Consider the following 20,301-nt stretch of genomic DNA (forward strand, 5'->3'; position numbering starts at 1 on the left):
GAAGATTTAATAATGCTTTATTGGCATGACTGTACTGACAATTGCCAAAAACAACATTGCCAAAGCATTACAAAAATAACATAAAATACATAAACAACATAACCTAAAAATATATGGCCGCTCACCCAAACTGACAGATCGAGCAAAGAGAGCACTAGTCAGAGAAGGAACCAAGAGAACCATGTTCACTCTGGAGGAGCTGCAGAAATCCACAGCTCAGGTGGAAAAATCTGTGCACAGCAAAATTCTAAATCATTAACTCCAAAAATTTGGCATTTAAGAAAGAATGGATAAAAGAAAAACAGTACTGTCTGCAGTTTGCCACAAGTCATGTAGCAAACATGTGTAAGAAGGTACTGTGAGACCTAAGTTGAACTCTTTGCTTAAATGCAAAGGCCTATGTGTGGTGGACAAGTAAAACTGTTCAACATCAACAGGTTTGTGGTTGTAAGCTGACAATGTAAAAATGTGCAAGGGGTATGAATACATTTGCAAGCCACTGTAAAACATAAAATATTTACTATATACATCTATATACAATTTACATCTACTATATACACAGTAAAACATATACCGGTATACATTATATATACAGTAAAATACACAACTTACATTTAGCGGAATAGAAAAAAGAACAGCTGTATTTCTTTCCTGTAAATGCAATAAATACGGTTTACAGTAGGGATGGAACGGTACAGTGTGGCCATGGTTGATATCACACTGTGCTTTATCTGCTGACTGTGTTTTTACCTTGTTATCAAACTTAACCCTGAAGCCAAAATGCAGTGCTCCATCGGGCTGACCTGGAAGCACCGTGGTTGCCTGTGCCCCGCGCGAGGAAGCACCACCTACCACGGTCGCTTCCTGCGCAGGGCACAGCCGACCGCAACGCTTCCTCGCGCAGGGAACAGGAAAACACGTGTCCATCAGCAGCGGGCGCAGCAGCCCCTCCCCCAGCCATGTGGCCGAGTATGCTATCCTACAGTGCTGCTTTACTGCGGGGCTGTGCATTTCTGAGAGCGTTCGTTCACTCTGTTAATAAGCGCGACAAAATATTGCGGTTCTTCCAGGTGTATCGAACCGAACAAGCCGAACCGAACGGTTCGATTAAATACAGAGAACCGTTGCATCCCTAGTTTACAGTTATTACAGTGAGGTCGGTATTAGCCACTGTAAGAGGTTGGTCTTAGCTTTTAAGTCAAAGGGAGCAGTCACTTTATAACAATTGTCTCCCCAAGAAAAAAAAAATAAATAAATAAATAAATATATATATATATAAACTGATTAAAAACAATTATTTATGGCCCAAATTAGAACAGCAGACTGAAATCAGCAGCAAATACTGTGGGATTCTTACAGTGGGACTCTCAATGTAGGAGTCACTTGCACACTCTTTGGTTTTCCATTTTCAAAGTCCACTCTGATGTTCCCCATCTTCAGAATCTTTTCCTCAATTTGGTTCGTGTTACAGTATCCCTCTGTGTTGTAGCTCACAATCGAGCGCAACAGTGAATCATTCAGCGCCACCGTCTGCGTTTCACCACTGCACAGTTCAATAGTTATTTCAGCCTTGCATGTGCACTGGACTTTGGCACACTTCCAGTTTAGCTTGCATTTGGTGCACTTGACATTAAAGTCTTTGGACCTAAAGCGGCGGATTGCAGCGCCACATTCACAGCAGTAACTGACGATCACTTTAGTGCATTTGATCTGTCCAGTGATGCTAGGTTCCTCTGCTGGTGAATGAACACTTTCTCCCTGCATCTCATTTACCTCATCCAGGGTCTGTTGTGGCTCAATGACTTTATCAAAATCCAACTTCCTGCGGGGGACATTAACTCTGCTGGCTGCTTCTTTGCTCTGTTGTGGGATCAGATTGTAAGGTGTTTCTTTCTCCAAGCTTTTAGGAGTCATGAAAACGCTAAAAGGAAAAATGCAAATAGATTCATGTCAAATATAAATCCACATAGATGAAGTCTAAATGAAGCTTAAGCTAATTCAGTAGCTGTAGCATAGTGGGGAACACAGCTCTCCTCGTGGTGGCCATAGGTTCGATTCTCCAGCTGTATAAGCACACCAATCTTTATATGCCTTTATATAATTTTTAATCACCAATCTTCACCAAATTTTGGGTAAGGCTTCGAACTCTACATTCTTCTATCTGTGTAATATGATTCAAGGCTGATATTGAACTGTAAATATGGCATAAATCAAATTGTCTTGATGCTTAATTTTTGAATTATTTAACCACTTTTTAAATGTGAGTTTGTACAGTTGCAGTGGGTGGTTGAGTGTTCCTCCAGGACATAAATGGCCTTTCAGTGATTTACAATCTCAGTATATATGTTTACACATTTAAACATTACTGAACTGTATTATGAACCCATTATACTCCTACTGGTGATAATAATACACTGCACTACATTAAATTAACCAGGACTAATTCTGTAATGAAGCATGTAGTTGCATACTGTGATGCAATTCATTCCAATAATCATAAATCTTCTAGGGATGGCAACACTTGGTAAAACACCAATTAATATATACTGAGCAATGTCTTCACTCAAATGCTATTTCACTGTTTCCTCTAAAGGAGGAACAGATGATTTTTCAGCAGCAGCACCCAGAGTGGGAGAGCGAGGATCGAGCTGACAAACAACAGGTTTATGTACATTTTTACGCTTTACTTATGAACTAAACTAAAGTGTTCTGCATCAGTTATCATGCTTGTTATCTGTTTACTACCCTTTCACAGACTGTCTTTTCTAGCTTAAAGACACAAGCTGTACTTGGCTAGTTAGGACAGTAATGTTATCTTTAGTTCCATTGATATGGTAAATGTATACCGGTAACTGGCACAGCACTGATAAAGTAAATTCATGATTACAAAAGCACTGATGAGGTAAATCTACCAACTTTGTCTGCTATGATATTGAAAAGGTCATGTGTTGAATAAATATTTTAGTTTCGTCATTCTTTTTCATTGAGAAGCAAGATGAAAATAAGTGAAGGTTTTTTTATTTTTTTTCAAAGATGAACAGTGTGGCAAAATAAAGGAAATCCTGGTCAGTGTTTCACTAAAAAGTTAAATTCTCCTACCCTATTCAGCTATTCTGCTATTATTACTGCATTTAACACCATGTTTAAAATCTAATTGAAGCTATTTTACTCATACATACATTGAAATGAAAAAGCAGTTTAAATTAACATGGAGTAAAATAACATAAAATAAGTAAGTGTATACTTACGATGATTCCTCACTGGCAGTGAAGGGCTGCTGACAGAAGATGGGTATTATTATTATTATCATTATTAATAAATAAATAGTATTTATTAATTTGTTATTTATGTTGTTTTTTATATAAACATAAATTTGTAATAAATGTGAAACTTTGCACCACACCTGAGCCACAGGTATGTCCTCTTTGACAGGAGGTGAGGCATTCGGCGTCACCGCACCTGAGGAGAATATTACAGTGTTATAAGAACTGGGTCAGTATTCACAAACTAGTAATCTAGATTCCATTTGAAACTATTAATCCCAAAGTCTTTACATTATCATCGTTTTATTTCCATTTAAATTGTATTACCATTAACAATACAAAAAACCTTATTCTTTGTTAATAAAACAACCCAGGATCAAATTCATGATCTATCTTACCAAAAAAGTTGTTAATAATCATGGGTCCTGATATGCTGTTATGACTCAAGGTTTGAGCACTAACATGACTTCCTCCAAGAGCTGAAATGTTAGAACTCAGACTGGAGGGAGAATAGGGCACCGAAATGCTTTCAGCAGTTTGGAGACCTGTAGAAAATAGAGAACATACAAATCACAAGAGGAAAATAATGCCAGATATTATCATTTTATGTCAGCAGGAAAATCAATCATGTATTTTTTTTTTGACTGTCAAACAAATTCCCAAACAGCATAAAGTTAAAGAATATGAAACATGTTTTTACATTTTAGGCAGTACTACTTTTTATTCCATCTTTAACCGTTACAAAATAACAAAAATGTAAAAGGGCCTGAGACTAAAGTTCATTCTCTGTATGGTCAGTGTTTAACACCCCCTTTAGCAAGGGTTGCACCTTGTAAAACTTTTAGTTAAAGTTTTGAGAGATTTTTTCCTATTTTTAGCAAAAGGCTACTAATGCTGTAAGGTTCTTGAACCGTCTTTCTAAACTGCTCTTTTATGGTCAGACATTTAGGTCAGGAGGGCTATGGAAAACCTTTGTATATGAACAACAATATACTTATGTGCCATTATTATTATGCTAACTCTCTTTTTTAAATGCACACAGTGTAATGTGACCATTACAAGAGCAGGTAGATATAGATAGGATAAGACAGATATGCTATAAAATCTGTAAATCTCACCATTTCGCTGTCCATATATTTTCTGTGTTGGATTTGGTCGTTTTTTACGCTGTTTACCCATGATCTATAGCTGTGAGTGGTCTTCATGCAAGACAATGTAATTGATGTGTATTTGCCATTACGAAAACACTGCATGCAGCGGCACAGACTTCTCTCTACATGGAGAAAAAAAAATAGGAAAACAGATTATTATCTTGCTTTATTTATAATGCAGAATTGCATCATCCAATATCAGTTTTAGGTGTTCAATTTCAGATATTCAGAGCAATCAAGCAGAGTACACAATATCAGATAATCTAAAACTGAAACTTCAGCGTTTTTAGCGTTTAATGGTTGAAATGTAAGGTAATGCAAAAAAGACATATCTACCAATTAGAATTTAATTAAAACACACTTAATTGCCATTTCACAGCAGTGCAGTGAAATTCAAACTTCACATTTAACCAATCCATGGCAGTGAACACACAAAAACAAACATACACACACACTCAGTAAGAACAGTAATAATCTTCTCAGCAGCAAAGAAGCAGAAGTGGGGCCGCCATGAATGTTTATGAAGGAAAAAGTGCTGTTTACCAACCCCTTACATGACTCCTCTTGCTAATTCTGGGGCTTTCTCATCTTTAGCCTACATCTCTTACCTTTAGACCATGACTTATTATTTTACTTTTCTTTTATTTTTTACTGTCTTTAAAACATTTTATAAATGTCATTATATCTTTAATAATGGTAATAATAACTTTATATTTATTAACATTTTAAACTTGTGCTTAAACTTCCACTGGTAAGAGGCCCCCATCTACTGGTGACACAACGTAACATCTTGCCTGCTTCTTTCCTGGTTATAGCGCAGCGTGAAAGTCTTTGGGCACAAGGAAGTAAAAAAGAAAACAAGAATATTTACATCATTTACAGTACCAGTCAAAAGTTTGAACACCACTTTTCTCATTCAATGTATTTAAATTTAATACTAAATTAATTCTATTTGGAAAATTTGAAATTACTTTGTAATAAAAGTTGTTAAACAAACCAGAATATGTTTTATTTGATAGGTATAACCCCAATCCGATCACATAATCAGAAATCGGGGTCGGTAACTTCATTTTCAAAGGATCAGAATCAGGTGGAATATCCAAAATGATGTATCAAAAATGTAATGTTAAATTGTTACTCCCCAAGTTCAATATAGACTGCTGCACGCACACATTGAGAAAGTACTGTATTGGGTCTCTGTCTGCAGATACTCAAAATCAAATGACTCAGACTGGGGAGCAAAAATATGACGCTGTGCTCCAGTGCATCCCAAATCACCATCTCAGTTGTATGGGCATGTAATTATGCTTTAAATTTCAGCACCATGCAGTCATTTATAACCCATGCAGTCATTCATATAGCAGGAAACACAATACAGCCATTGCCTCTCTGCATACACAGAAATAACAATTATAAATATTAGCTACAGCAAACTTATGGTGTTACATTTTAATAAAATTAAAAAATATTAAAAAATATTTAATATAAAAAATCTGTGGAATTATTCGGGTGCCTTCTTTTCACATGAAAAAAGTCACATGAGTAAAACATGTGCTTATAAATATTTGGAAAAAGTCCTAAAATCAGTTTAATGTGCTGTAAGTACAAATCTCCTGGTTGAGAAAATAATTCATTTTAAAATCTGAATGTTGTTTGAGCTTATAACAGGATATAGAGCTGGTTTTAACACTACACATTTCTTACTAATCCTATAAGTATAAAAGTAATAAGGAATATTTACCAGTAATAACACTGCCAAAAAAAATCTTAGCAAGTGAAATCTAATTTTAATTCAATAAATCTTCTTTTTTTCTTCTGATGACAATTTTGTCTTACCAAGCATTGTAGGTGTAAGATTAGTTAGGAACAACGACTTTGATCAGTCTTATTTAGTATTTTCGCCTTATTTTAAGTAATTTAAACTAAAAAAAAATCCCCAGTCTTATTTAACATCTCAATTTACACATATTTTGTCTAGTTTTTCCCAATGGATGTTTGCAGTGTATATCTTTAGTTGTTAGCTGTTAGCTGTTTAGCTGTTTTCAGTTATTTAGTGGCTGATAGCAGCCTTTTAATATTCAAAATATTTAATATAACAAAACGTTTCATGGAAATTCACCTAAAACAGATTAAATAGCGTTTCTTACCAGTATATTGAAGAACAGATCGAAGCTCTTAGATGTTGGGTCTGTGCTGCTGACAGGCTCGGTGTATTTGCCGCTGTCTGTATACAGCGGGAATTTGAATTTGAACTAAACTGCGTCACATGCTGAAACGTTGGCGCCTTTTTCAGGAGGAAGGATGATTTGTCGAAGACACGGTCACGTGACAAGAATGCGTGTATTATTTTTGCGTCAACATTGCAAAATATATACTCACTCCGTATAAACGCATATAAAACAAACGTGTATATTGACGTATTTTCTTAGATCCGATTATCGTGCTAGTTTTAAAGAGAAAATGTGATTGGTTAAGAAAGCGAAAGTGAAAGTATGGGTTCAGTGACAGGAGCGCTGCTGAACTGAGAGCAATGAGGAAACTACGATTATTATAGATAATAGGAGAATTTAAAGCTTCACATGTAAAATGACCTAAAGGTTCAGTACTAAATATCTGCATCATTTTAAATCGTTTATTTACTTAAGGTCTACTAATTTCTCAGTCATTGATTTAAAGCAGATGGAATTTCTTTTTTGCTTTTTAGGCTGATTTCGGACTGTCCAAGTATTGTGTCTCATTTAAAAAAAGCCATCGAAGCTTTTTATAACTTTAATAGGCAGAAATTTAGAAAGTTTGCTTATGGATTTTTTCTACTCAGTTAAATATTTAAGTCTGATGTTATTTTTATGTATATACATTTAGTATACCCTGCAAGAGAATTTGCACATCAAGTGTTACAGGGCTTTTTAAAAAAATGACAACTATATATAGTTTTACCCCTCAGTTATTCTAAACCATTACTGATTCTAACAATAAAAAAGGTGTCAAGACATTCAAATTCTATAAATCTAAAAAAAAAAATCATGTGTAATAGGGATGGGAATCACCGTGCATCTTACGATACAATTTATTATCGTGACATGCTGCCGATGATTAAATAATGATACTGTTATTCTGTGATACTCAATATATTGCAAGACAATTCTCTATGATACTTCACAGCATCTGTATTACTGGGGAGGGTATAATTTTCCTAAATAAGCAAATACCAGAAATTATGTTTTATTGATGTCAGTTTCACAGAACCTTACAACCAATATTTTCACTGCACTACCTTATTCATTCGATTAGCGCCACCACATGAAGCAGTAAAGAAGCAATGAAGCACCTAGAGCACCTATGTTAGAGCACCTATGTTTCAATAAAATATGGATATTTGACAGCATATATTGATAATGTATCACAAATGAAAACATGACGTTGTATGAGGATATTGATATTTTGTACCGCCTCAATGTATAATGGAATATAAATATGTAGTCTCTGAATTGAAGAAACATTGTGTACATTCAACTGTTTTTATTATTTAAAAAACAAAAAAACAAAAAAAAAAAACAGTCAAAAATTATTTTCATGCAGCCGTTTTCCAAACTTTCCGAATTCTCTTCAGGATTATACAGACTGTTTTTGCATTCAAAATGTAGAATACCAATTAGGCATGAATGAATTCTCATAATACATTAAAAAAAACTTTGCATAATATGTAAGCATCGCACATTTGCGATGTTTGTCTCCTACTAGCTCTCATTAGAGCTGTCTCTCTCTCCATCTCATTCACGTTTTCGCTCACTCTCTCTTTCTCTCCTCTCTCTCTCTCCACCCTAAGATATTACAACACAGTCAAAATAATCTAGTCTGCCAGAAACCACATTACACTATTATTACTGCCCTCTCACAATAATACAGAATTTTTGATTGACACCACTAAATAAATATTATTTAATTTTGCCAATCTAATGCTATATTTTTGTTCTTAATAAAGCAGCACAAATAAACATGCTCAGATTACTCATGTCGGCTGTTAAATAAATACATTTTGTGAGAATAATTATCACTTTTTGGGGTTTTTTTTGTTAGAATTTAGAAAAAGGTACAGAAAAAATAATCGAACCAAAGTATCAAAAAGTTACCAGTATTGAAAAAAATTTATGCGGTACCCAGCCCTAATTCTGAAGCAATCTTTTGCACCCTCTTTGGTTCCCCGTCCTCAAAGTCCACCTGTAAGATTTCCATCTTTAGAATCCTTTTCTCAAGTTTGTCCGTGTTACAGTATCCCTCTGTGTTGTAGCTCATAATCGAGCGCAACAGTGAATCATTCAAGACCACCGTCTGCTTTTCATCTCTGGACAGTTCAATTGTTATTTCGGCCCTGCATGTGCACTGGACTTTGGCACACTTCCAGCTGTTTTGGCACTTAGTACACTTGACTCTAAAGGCTTTTGCCTTAAAATGCCGGATGGCAGCACCACATTCATAGCAGTTGTAGTCTGCCGTCACTCGAGCCCCGGTGATCTCACCAGTAACACTGGTCAGTTTGTGTCCTTCTGATGGAGTAACAATATCTATGATCATGTCCTTCCTCTCCTCAATGGAGAGCAGGTCTGGCAGATCCTTGACATCATCAAAAGCCAGTCTGGTACGTCTGGTACATTTGCCTCTCTTTCGTCTGAAAATGGTATGTGAGTTTTTCTTTAGCTTTTTAGGAGTCCTGAGAATGCTGAAAGAAAAGAAAAATAATTTAACCAATCTTATCTATATATAGACAGCATGATTATTATTAATTTCTATTATCAGTTGCTTTAGGAAGGATATTGTAGTATATTTGAGTAAAATATGTTATTAAATACATTTTATTCATTCTTTTATTTATTAGTGTCTCAAAAAAATACAGTTTTTGAGACGCTTTATTAAATACACCTATTTAAAACCATTACGTTTTGTATGAATTGTTTCTCTTTATTCTAATATCCGTGTTTTACTCGGTTGAGATGAGAAGCTTTCAATCATAACTTGCCTAAACATCATAGTGCTGTATGCATCCCTAAAAGACTTGCAGCTGTGCGTATATTAAAGCACACACTTAATAAAACTGCTTTTTAGTTACTAAATAAAATCTTGCTGTTGATCTTACAAATACTAACAGGCTAATAACTAAAAAATACCATTTGTATTACTGCTGGTAATGGAGTAGGTGTAGGTGTTTCTGATCAAATGGCAAGGTATAGGGTATATGTAACAAACTGACAACTAAGTGCAGTTTCATATAATGTACAAAGTACCGTATGCACTTACGTTTTTGAGACAGTATCGCTGTCAGAGGGCACCTCCTGTTTTAACAAACAGAACACATATATGTGTGTTTTATTGGTATTTAAAGAGCTTTACATTTATGTTTTTGATGTAAATCACAGAAAGTTCTTACCTGAACTACAGCTTTGTTCTCAATGACTCCACACTCAGGTCTCTGGGTCACTGGAACTGAAAAATATAAACAGATCTATAAATACAGCAATGGGTACTATTTTTATTGAACAATATGTCTTTAAATGAAATTAACATTTCAGGACTGTGTTTACATAAATTCATAAAAATGGCATTTCTGAATGATGTAATTACGTACACACCCCAAGCTCTAACTCACCATTGTCCTTAAGAAAAAATAGATTCACATCTCTTCCGACTTTGTTGTTACAGAACGCTGGAGCACAAATGAGACTTTCTCCGAAAGCTGAGAGGTTTGAGTTTAGAGTGGCAGGAGAGTGAGGTGTTAAATTTCCTCCCACTAAAAAGAGAAGAAAATCACTGGTTTTAAAGCCGAAGGTAGTTTATTTTAGATGCATTTTACTGTATAGTGGAACTGAATTCACGTAGTTCGGCTCTTATTAAATGCAGGACATGTAGAGAATGGGGATTTGTTTTCTTACCAGACTGATGTTGAACCACTCTAACTTCAGTGTTCTCCTTCTCCTCCGCAGGAACACAGGTGACTGCAGGATAAACAGAAGTAATAATCAATTTTCACATAGTGTAAAAAATATATATCTGCAATATAATAATATTAATTAGTATATTCATGTTAATGTTTTTTTTAGGTCTCAATGTGCTTATCTCTAATTACATTCATCAACATGCAATTTCAGCTCATTTTACAAATATACTATTTGTGTATCCTCAATATTTATATAAAATAAGCTGAATTTTTACATCTCACTGCCTTTCATGCTGTTAATAGAGTAAACAAGAATAAACAGAAAATTGGACTTAATTAATTCATGTAAAATTCTTACTCAATATATTAATAAGGAGTTGGAGACAATTACTAATGTACAGTTATTTATATCAAACCAGATGCAGCTGTGTGAGGACTTGTTGATCTAAAAAATATAAAATAAAAATATGCAAAAAGAAATATAGCCACTTATCATGTGTATGCAATAAAGTATGTGTCTGGTATGAATTCTAAATTAAATTTATTTTTCCCCCAACTATGCATGGAGTGTAGAGAGAGCATTAAAAAGAGGTGCAGAGAGTGTCATACTTCACTACCACATCAGATTTGTGTTCAGTATCACACATATGAACCATATGTGAGCCTCACTGCTTACTTTTTTCACCAAGCCTGAAACGTGGCACTTGAAGCATTTGTCTAGTCAGAATTTAGGTTATACAATTACAGTTGTAGGCTATTGTGTTCTAAAATTTGTCAACTTCTCACAGACATATAATATATAAGATATATTCACTCTCTTATTCTCTCAATTGAGAGAAAATGCACCTTGATTTTATTATTTGAGTTATATTGTCATGTATAATTAAATCAACTGATATAAAAAACAATATTGTACTAAGATTTCTTTCCATATCGCCCAGCCCTTTAATTTTTTAAGGACATCTATGCATTCCAAAGCAATGCATTGAAATACAGCATTCTAAAGCTACACATTATTGGTATTATGATTGTTGTCTTTGTACTTGCAGATCATACCATTGGCAGATATAAAATGTAACGTTATAGTGAAACGGTGTAGCAGCAGGGTGTAGCAGCATCTCACCTTCAGGTCGATCATAAAGGCTCTGCGCTGAGGTTGCCCGTTTTTTGCGTTCCTGTTTTACAGTTATTTTGCCCATGATGTGTTTGAGTCAGTGTTGCTCCTCGTACACAAGTCTCAAGACAAAAAGAGCAAAAAGATGCTTTAAACTCTGAACAAATGCAGCACCAACATTTCCCCACCCCCTAAACCAACAAACCCCCTGCACCTGATCCACCCCACACAAATAAACACTGTTTACAGGATATTTTTTGATATATGAGCTACTGATATGATTCATTCTGACATCCCTGACCTAAAACTGCTGTGGTGTAACCACACATGCAGAGTAACATTAAAGTACTTTCACTTTGTGTTAGTTTCCCTATGTCACCAGCCTTAGCCCCAACAAACTGTTCAACCTATTCTTAACTTATTAATTTAACTGATATTTACTTACCAGAAACTAAAACTGCACACAGATGTCGTTTCCTTGTCAGTTGTGTTTTTTATCTCACATAAATCTTCCAGTTCTCTATCAACCTGGAGCCGAGTAAATTTTTTAAGATTTAAACTCATGAAAAGCGCGGGAGCCAATCAGATCGCCCCAAGCAACTGGGTTGCCATGTTGGAGTAAATCACGTCTGTGTGCCACGTGGCCTGGAATTTCTGCTGAATAGCAACCCGTGTGTTTACTTGCTCTGATACCTATTGCAGCTGGACAGGGTCTGCTGTTGGAAACACCATCCCAGTGAGCATGTCTAGTGTCTGTGTTTTCCACCATATGGGCTAACCTACAAATCCAGATGTTTTTACAACATGTTTATATTGCTTGTATAATTAACTAACGTATATTATCATGTATCGCAAGTTTTTTTTTTTTACATTTATTATAAAGACAAAAGTATTGGAATTAAAAAAGAGTTAAAGTATGTGACTCTGCTGTCAGGGAAGGAGTTCTACTAGATTTTGGAGCATTGCTGTGAGGATTTGATTGCATTCAGCAGCAAAAGCATTAGTAAGGTCAGTATGTTAGATGATCACCACTCACCTCATTCCTTACCTCTAGTACATGCCTGGCAAATATTTTACACAAATTTGAATCAGCTCATTTAAAAATATTTTTGAACTCAATATGTATTGTTGATTAAACGGAGCAAAGAGCTGCAGAGAGTGTTAAACTTCACTACCAGATCCGATTTGTGTTTAAATAACAAGACTGGAATTTGGATGCTAGATGTATGTGGACACATATTATTTATTAGGGCTGGAACGATTAGTCGATATAACTGATAATTTATTTCTCAAATAATTGTAACTTTTAACTGCATTACACGTCACAGAAATGCTAGAGACAGAAATGCAGTGGGGGAGAAGTGACGGCTGCTAACTCACATGGTTTCTTTGCAACTTAATGTTCTGCAACGCAATGTTTGAACAAATTGTTTATTTGATTACATATATTAACATCACAAATATATTTAATTAAGCTCTTAAATGTAAGCTTCATATTGTGCAGGTGTGCAGACTTGAGCAAGGGAGGTAACAAATGCATTGGAACAGTAGCTGCACCCACATGAACCATAGATGAAGAGCATGACTTAAATAATCATCAACTATTTAGAAAAAAAGAATAGACAGATAATTTAATTAGCAAAATAATTATTAGTTGCAGTCCTAGTATCTATATACAGTGTATACACTATAAAAAGTGTCTGCTGTGTAAGGCTAAACATGTTACAAACAGGTCACATTATGTTCTCATTTGATTTTATTTGGTAGTTAGATGTAGAGCTATAATGCTTACAGATTTTCCATCTTGCACCATAAAAACATCTTTATTTTTTAAAAACAGCATCATCTAATTTCAGTATTGAGGCCTTGGGGATGGGCTATCTGCTTTCCAGCAGCTGATCTCATATGTTCAGATTGGGTCAGACATTGATGAGGGTGTGTTTAATGATGTTAGATCAGAACACCTGTCTGTGACAGTGTTGATAATGCATCATGATGCGCTTGGTGTTTACAGGAACTGTTTGCATCACCATTATGATGAAACATTTTGCAAACTCAGGTTTTCTTCTGGAAACCTAGTGTGGCATTAAATATAAACATGCCCAACCTGCCTTCTGGTTGAAAATTACTTAACCAGGTCATTTGTGTTTATGAGTACTGTGTAGTCATGTAGTATCATTTCCTCCTGCGGGGGATGCCGGCAGAGCGGGTGCGCGCAGTTTGACGTATCTTTGTGTATGTCTCTGCAGCATTTGGACTGAGGGAGAGGCAGAGGGTCTGTTGGTGAAGAGGAGAAGGCGATGAGGATTGCTGGGATGTAGGGTAGTCACAGCTTCTCAGCCTGGCTGCTGAATCAGTTTTACACCCTGCTGGTCCTTCAGAATGTTGACATCCAGGCTGGTCACCTCTGCACTGACTGGGAATGAGAATGAGAGGTTGAGAGGAGGTACACTGAAAACGTGATGTGCTTTTAAACATTTAATTTAAACATGCCACTGTTACAGTATACACTCACTGACAAAAAAAAAAAAAAAAAAACGCAAACTGGTCTGCTGCAAACCCATCATTTAGTTATGTTCCAAACCAGTGTTGTCTGATTAAACACTGCAATTTTAGGCTTTTAGAAACTACCCTCTTTGTGAGAGAGTGAAGGCTGTTAGACATACCTCAACAACACACTCAAAGACTTCGAGAGGGGGCACATCCTTGTAGTAAGAAATGCAGGATAGTCATTTCAACTAACTGCCTGCCATTTAAGTCAGCCCGCACCCAACCATTATTTTTTTGTTTGCAGTGGTGTTGTAACGGGATTGCAGGCAGGAAGATGTGAAGGCAGACGCAAATGCAGGTAAATGAATAAATTAAATGAATAAAGAAACAAGGAACAAAGAAATAAATCAAAACAAGCGAGAGATAATAATAATAACAACGGGGAGGCTAACAAACAAAAACAAGGAACTAAAACAAGATAGAAATAAACTAAACAGGGTAAGGAACATAAACAAAGGAATAAACCATAAATAAACAAGGAGGAATAAACACAGAAATAAACAAGGAAGATACTAGGGAGATGACTGTGAAATAACGAGAACGCAAATGCGGGAATGACAAACAACAGGGGTTAGTGCAAAGACCGACAAATACAGACTGAAACATAGGGCTATAAATAGACAGGAAACACACAGGGGAAGTAGAAACACCTGGGGCTAGGGGGCGGAGCTACAAATTACACACAGGTGAATGGAAATTTACTGGGGAACAACACAGAGGAGCACGGGTCACGTGGGGGTCACACACAGAGACATGAGAACAGAAAGCGAACCGGGCAAATACGTGACAGGTGTCAGGAATGAGAGACAATGACTACCACATACTGGAACTGTATTGTCTTTAGCAACAAATCTAGGTTCTGTTTGTGATCCAAGCCGCCATATACAGAGAGATATAACGTTTCATTTGATTCCAACAACACCTTGTTGGTACTTTTTTTGTCAGTGAGTCTAACTGCTATAATTTGTCTTTGAAATTGGTAAATGTTTATTTTTAAACTCACGCATTGTCTTTTAGTCTGGCCAGGCTGTTGACAAGAGATGCATTCTCATGTTCCAGAACTCTGATCCGCAGTGAGTTGGCCTTTAGCTGCTGCTCCATATCACCCAGAACATCACCCGTACCTTAGAGAGAACAAGGGGTGTTCTGATTTTGTACAAAAATATACACTGACTAAAAGTGCTTTGATACATATTTTCAGTTAACTCAACTTGGTTTAAACAAACATTCTCTCACATTTTTTACTCCTGCATCTCTGTTTAATCAACAATACATATTGAGTTGAGCCTAAAAATATTGTTAAAGAAGCTGATCCAAATTTGTGTAAAATATTTAGTCTGTAGTTCCTCTCCCTCAATTTGTTTTTGAAAACCACAGGTTAGGACTCCCTGGTATTAATAATAGGATTAGAATTTCTGATTTATCTGTCTGTTGACACTTAGGCAGTTAGACATTTGCTCCACTCCAGTGAAATCATATATTATATGTTTCTGTGTTCAACTGTGAGAAGATCTTAATTTCAAATCTCAGTAAGAGCTCAGTATTCCATTGTTTAAAGCCTCCCACTCGAGATATGTCAGTTGACTACACTGAGATGCAGAAATAAAAAATATGTGCATTAGGAGAACATTTCTCTTTACATTTATAATGTGTGTACAGTTCACCTATAGGTATACACATGGATGTGTATGATCCAGCAGTGTTTAAAGACAAGTGTGTCTGTGTATGGTGTGTGTGTGAGAGAGACTCTCACTTTGTGGTGCTGTGTGTTGAGGGTTGAGCTCTGGAAAGGCCACAAGTATCCTTTCTCTCTGAGCAGCCTGCTGTAAATCCTCATTTAGCTGACACACACTCTTCTCCAGCTCACACACTCGCTCAATCTGCCTCTCTCTCTCCTCGGTCAGAGACTGGTACTGAGACTGCACAAAAACAGGAGGGTTTAAATGCACTGATCTGTGTAGTGGTAGTAATTCAGCTGCATTTTAGAATGCCATAATAGATTATAGTCAGCAATTTTATCATTATATTACATTAATTCTAAATAAACCAAAATAGTAAAATAAAACAGTGTGTCTCTCTCCTGCATGTGTGTGTGTGTAAGTACCTTTTGCTTTGTGATCTGTTCCTGCAGTGTGTCTCTCTCCTGTGTGGTGTGTGTGAGTGTGTGTGTCAGCTCTGTCCTTTCGTCTTCACACTCTTCCAAACGAGTCTGCAGATCCTCACACTGCTGCACTAACGCATCCACACGCTCCAGCAGAGCATGCTGCTTTACCTGCATTGCCTATATCACACACACAAACATATACGCACACATTTTATCATTATCATTTTATATATGTGTATGTGGACAAAGTATTGGAACATACACTCATTCATTATTGCTTCTGAAAATGAAGGTATTACATACTGTCCAGGGAAGGCTTTACGCTAGTTTGTGGAGCATTACTGTGAGTATTTGACAGCATTCAGCATCAAGAGTGTTAATGAGTTCAGGATGGACCTCATTTCCCTAACTCATCCCAAAAGTACTGGATGGAGCACCATTGTTGCAGAGATCTCGGTTTCTGTACTCCACAGCACAAAGCTGGAAGCTTTATAACCTTCTAGCTCATGCCTGGCACTAGGCACAGTGTCAAAAGCTTCATGCTTATCTGCTCCGGAGAGTCCTATTCTATTGGCAGTACTTGTCGACAGAGACTAGACCAACTGTGTGCATGCATGTGCACATTTGTGTCAGCAATAGATGCAAATTAAAGTACATGAATGTTGACAGGTGTCCACAAACATTTGAACATATATTATGTATACCGTGTATACAACTGCATTTGAGTTCTTACAGTTCAGCTCTTTTGGCAAGAACTGTGTTACTGATAATTACACACCTCATGCTGACGTTGTGCACTGCGGTATTTGGCGCTCTCCTTGTCCAGCAGTGTTTGAATGTTACTGAGCTCCGTCTCTAACTCTCTCCTGCTCTCCTGATACTCTCTCTTCCTCTCCTCTTCCTGCAGATGCAGACGGTGCACCTCCTCCACCAGAGAATCCCTCTCACACTCTGCACAGAGAAACGGGTTGTTAACACATGGCCACATACACACAACACGCACAACACATTTAAAAGTCCTTTTAGCGTCCTTCACCATACTCACACATTAAACTGGTGCTCGAAAAAATATCCAGACATCTGTTATACCAATGTCTACACTTATGGAAAACTATTACATTAGATCTTTAACATTGTTGTGAGGAGGATGTGATTGCATTACTCAATTGCAAAAGTGATAATGTCAGTGAAGTCAAGTACAGAAGTTATATGATTAATACTGCCTCTTAAAAGTATTGGATTGAGCTCTATCACTCCAGAAAAATTCTGGGGAGATTTATACTCCTTTAGCTCCCTCAGTGTTGGGCATCGTGACCTTAGGGTTATGTGCTTAAAGCTATTATGAAGTGCCAGGTTCTGTTGACCACTGCTTTTCTATGGAGGTTCTGTTGTGTCTGGATACTTTTGGACATGTAGAGAACGTATACATACAATGTGTGTTGCTGGGGTGTTACTGCTAGATTAAGAGAATGTCCACCACCCAAAAATATCTAGTTACAAGTGGCTCTGCATTTAGAAACTGATAAGGCCTGTACACACTGCTCACAGGTGTGCTACAGCCTCTTCAAAGGGTTTCTGATAAAGTGGACAGTAAGTTGTACTCATTGTTTGCTTACGGAGACACTGCTGTGTTTCTCTTTGCAGCTCCAGCTCTCTGCTCAGCTCTGATACTCTTATTTCTAAAGCTTTTGCTCCTAAAAAAAAAGAAAGAAAATTACCTGCAGGTTTTGGTTGTAAAATAGATAGATAACTAGATAGATATTTTATTGAAAAATGACTGTAATTTATTTAAAATTTAGTGCTCTGACCTCTCTTTATCTCCTCTTGCTCCTCCTGTAGCTTCCTCTGCATCACCTCTCCTCTGGTCTTCAGCTCCTGCAGCTGGCGCTCCCACTCCTCTTCCCTGCTCATCCTCTCCTCTCTTTCTCTCTCTGCTCTCTCCTTCTCTTGCTCCAGCTGAGCCCTCAGCTTCCCTCTCTGCTCTTCTGCTTTTTTCAGTTTGTTTCTAAGTGAATCCACTGTTTCTTTCACCTCCAATTCAAAACAAACTGGTCACATTAGTATTTGTATTAACTTTCGATTAAGTTTCGATTAAGATAAATGAAAATTATGAATATAAACAAACAGTTAAGTCTAAAATTATCTAATTTAGTTTTAACACTGAAGCTACAAGGCTAATGAAACATGTTATTTGCTCCAACTAGAAAATCATAAGACATTTCAGAGGTGTGTTATATAAATGGAAAATAACAGAAAAGCAAGAATAGTAATAGTAACACATTTTATCTGTTGAACTGTGATTACTGTGACCAACACCTGATCACCTCACCTCAGTAATGTGTTGTTCAATGCGCCCCATATCTTTACGCTGCTCACATGCCCACTGAGCCAAGTCACTTGCAGTGAGACGCCCCAGCTGCTCCGTGTCCTCCACAGCCATCAGCAGGTGCTGCAGGAAGGAGTTCACACCCAGAGCCCGGCACAGAGACAAGCACGCCTCTGCACTCTCCTTCAGACTGGACTGAACGCGGGCACAGGCTGTACACGGCACCAGTGCAGACTCCACTGTCTGAACGCTCACACTGCGGGACTCAGAGGCAGGGGCAGGGGGAGCTGTCCTGCTGGGGCTGGAGGAGGCTGGGCGTTGGTTCTGTAGTTTGGAGGCTGGGGTGCTCAGGGCACTTCTAGCAGTGGATGAAGTGATGTCAGTTTGTGAGATGCTGTGCTGAGGAGCAGATGGAGAACGCTGGCTGTTTTTACTAGTTGTTCTCTAAAATAAAGAAAAAGAAACTCTGCTCATATTTGACATAAAACATTTAAATCATAAAATCAGATTTGCCCCAATATTGGAAACAATAATACTTTGTAGTAATAAGCTTTAATAAATGCAAACTTAACTTAACAATATCTGATTATTTGTTACTTACTTGCAGTGCTGTCATTGTTGTTACATAATTATACTTTGAATTCCCTTTAATTCCCTTTTAACCATAAAAAGCTCATTGATAACTTTTTATGAGTTAGTTATTATTAAGTAATTTTAATGTAATTAATAATGACATTATTTTAAATTATTATAAAAAAAATATATTAAACTGCGTATTACCACATGAAGTCAGCATGTTAGTTGGACCTGATGCACTATGTTAACAGTATATACACATTTCATATGTTACCCCTTGTTGCTGCTGGCTGCTAAGCCGGACGAGGTTGGTCCAATAGCGTTTCACCACTGGCCCGATGGACACCCCTTGCCCAGTTTTGCCAGAATGGCCTCTCTGATCTCCCATCATCATCTCTGTGTAGATGTTAAAACTCTGCAGCAGTAGCATCAGTCTGTAACAGACAAGTAAACACACACTTCTTAGACTTATTAAAACTTTTTAACACTTATTAAAAAGCTCAATAACATGGCATATTATAACATTCTGATTATGTGTTAGTGTGTTCAGCTTGGGTTGATTGCTTGTGATCATCCATCTTTCTTATGATTATATTCCAGAGATTTTCAATTTGGTAAAATCATCATTGGGAAATTTTAAGTGGTCTCTCTTTTTTTTCCAGAGGTGTATTTTAAATGATTGGCACAATAACACAAATCTAAGTGTACTCTATTTTAATTGAAATACCCACTAGCAAATAAATAGTGTAAAAAACGAAAAGGTGTGATTCATCACAAATTTCTATTGTTTTTCTTTTATTGATTATCTTCTTTTATTGAAATCACTAATTAATATAAATTGCATTATTTGATTTGCATTTTAAAAATGCATTACTGTCAGACGCCCACCTACCTGTCAATCACCAGCTCCAGCAAGACGATGTGTGAGTGCTGGTTGAACTCAGGCTCTCCCTCAGTATAGTCATATTCCTGCAGGAGCTGCACCAGGTCCACATTACACGATACCTTATCGGGGAATTTCCACGATGGAACGCGGACCGGCCCGGTTCGAGAAAACACGTCCAGAACCGCCGCCTGCAGGTCGATAACGTCCCTGCGGAGACTCTCCACGCAGTCCTGGCGTCCTAACAGATGCGTCATCCTCCCATTCAGCTTTCTGAAAGCGCAGAAACACTTTAAACTTCTTTATTTTTCAACAATACTGTGTGCTTCCTCTGTTTCCTCCGTCACCGTGGCTACCTGTAGTCCTAACGCCACTCTAAGAAACTACACTTCCCATAGTGACCCG

General features: G+C 37.0%; 3 protein-coding genes across 4 annotated transcripts; all 3 read right to left on the bottom strand.

Moving 5' to 3' along the window:
* On the bottom strand, positions 1–6,703 carry LOC103042059 (uncharacterized). Of its 2 annotated transcripts, none has more exons than XM_015605288.3 (6): positions 6,562–6,703; positions 4,382–4,536; positions 3,662–3,808; positions 3,404–3,459; positions 3,249–3,277; positions 1–1,921 (listed from the first exon to the last, which is right to left on the bottom strand). In XM_015605288.3, the coding sequence occupies exons 2-6, from the start codon at positions 4,440–4,442 to the stop codon at positions 1,354–1,356; spliced, it is 861 nt and encodes a 286-aa protein (XP_015460774.3). In that variant the 5' UTR covers positions 4,443–4,536; positions 6,562–6,703; the 3' UTR covers positions 1–1,353. The 2 variants fall into 2 exon arrangements, with proteins under 2 accessions (XP_015460774.3, XP_015460775.3); XM_015605289.3 differs by having other exon boundaries at positions 3,249–3,274; positions 6,562–6,698.
* Positions 6,704–8,516: 1,813 nt separating this feature from the next.
* Positions 8,517–12,460, bottom strand: LOC103042579 (uncharacterized). Its single transcript, XM_015605280.3, has 7 exons — positions 11,903–12,460; positions 11,467–11,579; positions 10,339–10,401; positions 10,056–10,196; positions 9,837–9,892; positions 9,707–9,741; positions 8,517–9,131 (listed from the first exon to the last, which is right to left on the bottom strand). The coding sequence occupies exons 2-7, from the start codon at positions 11,540–11,542 to the stop codon at positions 8,561–8,563; spliced, it is 942 nt and encodes a 313-aa protein (XP_015460766.3). The 5' UTR covers positions 11,543–11,579; positions 11,903–12,460; the 3' UTR covers positions 8,517–8,560.
* A 601-nt stretch (positions 12,461–13,061) lies between these two features.
* On the bottom strand, positions 13,062–20,277 carry ccdc157 (coiled-coil domain containing 157). The gene is made up of 10 exons (XM_015605302.3): positions 19,906–20,277; positions 19,288–19,447; positions 18,441–18,881; positions 17,920–18,142; positions 17,728–17,805; positions 16,890–17,062; positions 16,112–16,288; positions 15,761–15,926; positions 15,011–15,131; positions 13,062–13,873 (listed from the first exon to the last, which is right to left on the bottom strand). Exons 1-10 carry the CDS (start codon positions 20,151–20,153, stop codon positions 13,633–13,635), a joined length of 2,028 nt encoding a protein of 675 aa, XP_015460788.3. The 5' UTR covers positions 20,154–20,277; the 3' UTR covers positions 13,062–13,632.
* Positions 20,278–20,301: the final 24 nt, after the last annotated feature.

The sequence above is a fragment of the Astyanax mexicanus genome, chromosome 12 (genome assembly GCF_023375975.1).
Source record: "Astyanax mexicanus isolate ESR-SI-001 chromosome 12, AstMex3_surface, whole genome shotgun sequence".
Classification (NCBI taxonomy): Eukaryota; Metazoa; Chordata; class Actinopteri; order Characiformes; family Acestrorhamphidae; genus Astyanax; species Astyanax mexicanus.